The sequence below is a fragment of the Fukomys damarensis genome, unplaced genomic scaffold (genome assembly GCF_012274545.1).
Source record: "Fukomys damarensis isolate Sample0158 unplaced genomic scaffold, DMR_v1.0_HiC HiC_scaffold_3, whole genome shotgun sequence".
Taxonomy (NCBI): Eukaryota; Metazoa; Chordata; class Mammalia; order Rodentia; family Bathyergidae; genus Fukomys; species Fukomys damarensis.
In genome coordinates, this window is record NW_022900915.1 from 36,318,250 (window position 1) to 36,323,096 (window position 4,847).

Genomic DNA, 4,847 nt, shown 5'->3' on the forward strand with positions numbered 1-4,847 from the left:
TTTTTTGGGGGGGGGGTCCAGGAATTAAACTCAGGACCTTGCACCTGCCAGGCAGGCACAGCATCAAAACCTATTTTTTGTTCTGTATGAGACAGGGTCTTACTTTGTACTCCCAGGCTGGATTTCAAACTCACCTTGTACTCCTTTCAAGAAGGAAATGCTTCTTTAAGATCCGTATCTTGTATTGAGCATGGTGAACATATCTATGATACTAGCTACTTGGGAGGCTGAGGCAGGAGGAGCTCAATTTAGCAAAATTTAAAAAGATCCAGGGATATATATAGTTCAGTGTTCCTTGGTTTCAATGCCCAGTACAATCACTCAATCAATAACTCAATCAACACATAAATAAAATTTAAGAATTTAAAAATTGGAAAATTTTCACCAAGAATAGCTTTAAAACTTAAAGTGGCCGAAATGGATATCCTTTGTTATGAACAAAAGTGTTAATGTAGGAGGCACCTGAAACAAAAAGGGCACACCTTCTTTATGAGAAGTTTGTTATGTTCTTAAGAAAGATCAATTTACTGTATATAAGGTCAAATTTCTCAAAAAAAGAAAAAAAAAGACAAATAATATAGGATAGGGTCATAGTTTAGGGCAACTTTGAAGACAAAAGGAAACTGACCAAATTAACTCAAGACAACAGATTCCACCCCAAATCTAAATAAAGGGCCCACAGAACCACGTATGGGTTTATTAAGGCTACTTATCCAATTTTGTGATTTATAGCAATTCTAAAGATTGCCTCTGAGAGGACTCTTAAGGACATAAACAAATCAGTCTTCCCTAAAAGAGTTATAATGAATTCAGGCGTGGCACCAACTATAATAACCATGTACATTCTGGTATTTAATCATCTAACATTTTTAAAGGTTCTAAGTTACAATAAGACAGGAAAAAATAAGTTCTGGTGTTGTATTACATAATAAGGCGACTATTTCTCAATAAAGCTAGAAGAAAGGATTTTGAATATACCCATCACAAAGAAATGAGAAGTGTCTCAAAAGAGGTAGATAGGCTTATCCTGATTCAAAAATTATACAATGTTTACATTACACAGTATCACATATGCATGTATACCCATAAAGGTATATAGTTTTTATGCAGATATTAAAACTTTCACGTTAAAACCAATAGAATTTATCAATCCCCGGTACCCCCCCCAAAAAAACCAATAGAATTTAATCGAACATCTTTAAATGTTGTTCATAATTCATTTGTTTAAGATTGTTATTTTTGTTTTCAATTCTAATTTCGGAGCTAGACTGATAAAGATATAAAAAGGCAGGTACTCAGGTAGCTAAGCATTCTAAGTAGTGAAATCCCCACCCCCACCCACCTCCTCAGTTATGCTCTCCACAGTTTCAGTTACCTGCAGCTGAGCACAGTCTAAAAATAATAAATAGAAAATTCCTGAAATATTTCCTAAGTTTTAACTTACAGGACACTAAGTAGCATAATGAAATCCCACAACCTCCTGCTCCATCCCACCAGTGTATTTGTACACACGACTGCCTGGCAATTCCCACCTCAGGTGTCTTTTAAAAATTATACACCATAGCCCAGCACGGTGGAGCATGTCGGCAATCCCAGTACTCTAGGTGGCTGAGGCAAGAAAACCATCTCAAAATTGTCTCAAGATAAAACTGTAAAAGGTGTAAAGGGCTGGGATGTAGCTGAGTATGAAGACCCTGAGTTCAATCTCTCAAAACTGAAAAAAGAAACAAACAAAACCACACGCAAAAAAATCCCTAATTCATGCCATAAATACTTTTAGTAAAAGACATAAATTTTTACTTAAAATTATAAATCTCACACTGCATTTCTATTTCCTTAACAAAGAAAGCACAGAATTCAATATTTACTCTCAAGCATCTGGCTCAATTCTACAAATCTATAAAGAATGCTCAATTTTAGTGCCTCAATTTTAAAGAATTCCTTCAGCTTTCTGAGGACATTCTCACAGACACTACACGCACGCAAAGTAAAAAGTAAACTCATGATACTTTCAAAACATCTGATTTGTTCTAGCTGTCAAAATAGTACAAAGTCTCAATACAACTTATCTGTATTTCTACACAATCTCACATTTACAGTTATTCCCTCACTGTTTTTGACATTTCCACAAACCTTAAAAAATTTCTAAATTCCTGTTATCACCAATTTTTAAAAAGTACTTCTTCTGACACCTGTGACTTATATCTTTCACTACCATCCTATTACTTACAATGAAGTCTCATGTAAGTCATTTATTGTAGTACAACCACTGAATTTTAATTCTATTCCCCAAAATATGAACTTTATCTAGAAACATAAACTGCTGCCTACTTTGATACCTGCAACTAGAAGACTATGCAAACAAAACATTAGGACTCGAAGTATCTCAGATAATCTGTAGGATTACCATATTCCAATTAACTTTACAGAAAAAAAAAAGAATTTCACAAAATGAAATCTATCAATACACTTTTAACAAACAGGGAAAACAAAAGCCCACAGGATTTATTTGAAATAACATACTCAGAAAAAGGCAGCCCTACCTAGAACCAAGTACGATCATGAACTGCCTAATGATGTTTTGCTCAACAGTAGATAGCATATTTGAAGAAGGTGGTCAAATAAGATTATAATGGAGCTGGAAAATTCCTACCACCCAGGAATGCCAGCAGTCTTGGAGGCCTGAGAGAAAACATTACAAGTCTGTGGTGCTGCTATAAACAAACTTACTCTGCTGCCAGTATAAAAAAGTATAGAGCATATTGCTATGCACAGTGCATACTACTTGATGAAGCTAATAACTATGTTACTGCTCTGTGGATTATTATACTATACTACTTATTATTAGAGTATATCCCTACTTATTTTAAAAGTTTACTGTAGAATACCATGCTGTTACATTTTCCTACATATATAAAGGAAAACAAATTTGTAGTTAGAAACATTCTAGAAAAGGAAACATGTTCTGGTGGTTTCACAGCAAATGTTATAAAACATTAGGAAAAATCATTGTAATTAAACATTCTCTCTTGCAGAAAAAGAAGAGAATATTTCTCAACTCAAAATATCAAAGAGATATTACAAGAAAACAGCAGACAACATCTCTTAAGAATATACATTAAAAAAATCATCAACAAAATATAAGCAAATCCAATCCAACAATATTAAAAATGCCCCAGCCGGCGCTCGGCCCCGGGCGGGGGAGGACAGCCCGCTTGGCCGTGTGAGTGTAGCAGAAGTAACTGCCGGGCACCCGTCCCCACAGCACCGCCCAGCTACGCGGACGTGGTCACCGAGGAGCAGCGGCGCAGCAACCTGGCGCCCGGCAGTGCCTGTGAGGACCTGGAGCGTGCGCTGCAGGGCCCGCTGTTCGCCTACATCCAGGAGTTCCGCTTCCTGCCGCCGCCGCTCTACTCCGAGGTGAGGGGCGCTGCACGCCTGTGAGGGCCGCGGTGTGGGGCACAGCCGTGAGCTTGAGGCCCGATGGCAGGGTGCCAGGGTTCCACCCTGACGGAGGAGGTGCGTCCCTGCGGAAATGAAGTAATGGTCTGACTTCGTGTTGGATCTTTTCATTTATTTATATGTAGATCTTATATGTTAAGACATCAGTGAAAAAAGCCGGCATTTTGGGAGCATTGATTAAGCAGAACTTACCTTGCACGTGATCCCCTCCACCCCCCGCCCCATGGATCGAACTCGGGACCTTGCACTGGCCAGGCAGGTGCGGTGCCACTGAGCCACGTCCCGGGCCAGCAGTTAAAGTTAACATTCTTATCACGGAAAATAGCGCATTCCTGCACTGCTGGGCTCCTCCCGAGAGAGAGCATCTGTGTGCTCACAGGAGTGGGCTCTGCCCGCTCACCTGGGAGCACAGGTGCACAGGAGGGAAAAGTACACCTCGGAGCAGTGTCTTAGGTCAGCAATGCTGAGAACGCTGCCGCTGCCGGAACCCTGAGGACAGCGGATGCAGCGGTCCAGGGTTTCCACAAAGACCGAGGCGGTACTACATGTTTTGTGGGCCTTTGAAGTTGGCCTTAAAGCATTATCGTTTTGCAGGTCCTGGGTACTAGCTTGTTCTTTGGTTTACTGTGGTTTATGCTGTTTTGCAACACCGTAGTCCGTAGTCAATTGGGCAAGAAGGGGAACTGTTTTTACTCGATGTTTTTTTTTTTTTTTTTTTTTTTTTTTAATAGGGTCTTGCTCTGCAGTTGAGGGAGGCTGCTTTTTGAGGTCATAGAGATTCTCCTGCCTCAGCCTCCTGGGGGCTGGGATTATATGCGTGTGCCACCACGCCCAGTTCTTTGCTTTTGGTTTTGGTTTTCTTTGTCTTTGTTTTGATGGGATGTCTGATTGTTTTTCTTCTTTTTTTTGTCTCTTTTGGGTTAAACCTGGGTCTTGGACACACACTACATCCCCAGCCCTTCCTTATTTTTAAACATTTTATTCTGAGATAGGGTCTCGGTAAATTGCCCCCATTGGACTAGAACTCATAACCCTCTTGCCGTGGCCTCCAGAGCATGCTGGGCACGTGCCTTGTCAGTACTGCCCTCTTTGAAGGGCCCTGACTCCAGGCACTGGGAACAGCAGCCATCCACATCCAGCTCCCTGAGTCCCTCCTCCAGGATGAACTTAGGTCATTTGAAGTCTTAAAACCTTCTAGTTGCTAGAGGTCCTTTCCCTGTTTTCCTTCAAAACCGTTCCTGGCCCCTGAGGTGTGTGTCACAGGGAGGAGACCAGTGTCTCTCGCCCCTGTGACCCCTGGTGAGGATGGCACCATCTCCCGGGCGGAGGGGGGACGTGCAGGAACCGGGCCATCGCAGCGCTGACCCCGCGTGGTTCCCCACAGG

At 41.3% G+C, this 4,847-nt stretch overlaps 1 protein-coding gene across 2 annotated transcripts in view; it reads left to right on the forward strand.

The window, feature by feature from the left end:
• Arrdc3 (arrestin domain containing 3) overlaps positions 1-4,172 on the forward strand; it is a 13,558-nt gene extending 9,386 nt beyond the window's left edge. Inside the window, exon 7 of one of the 2 annotated variants that reach the window (XM_010637183.2) lies at positions 3,266-4,168. In XM_010637183.2, coding sequence (XP_010635485.1) covers positions 3,266-3,444 — 179 coding nt within the window. In that variant the 3' untranslated portion in view covers positions 3,445-4,168. Of the gene's footprint in view, positions 1-3,265 lie in introns of both variants that reach the window. The other variant, XM_010637184.3, reaches the window with a different exon arrangement.
• The last annotated feature ends 675 nt before the right edge of the window (positions 4,173-4,847 follow it).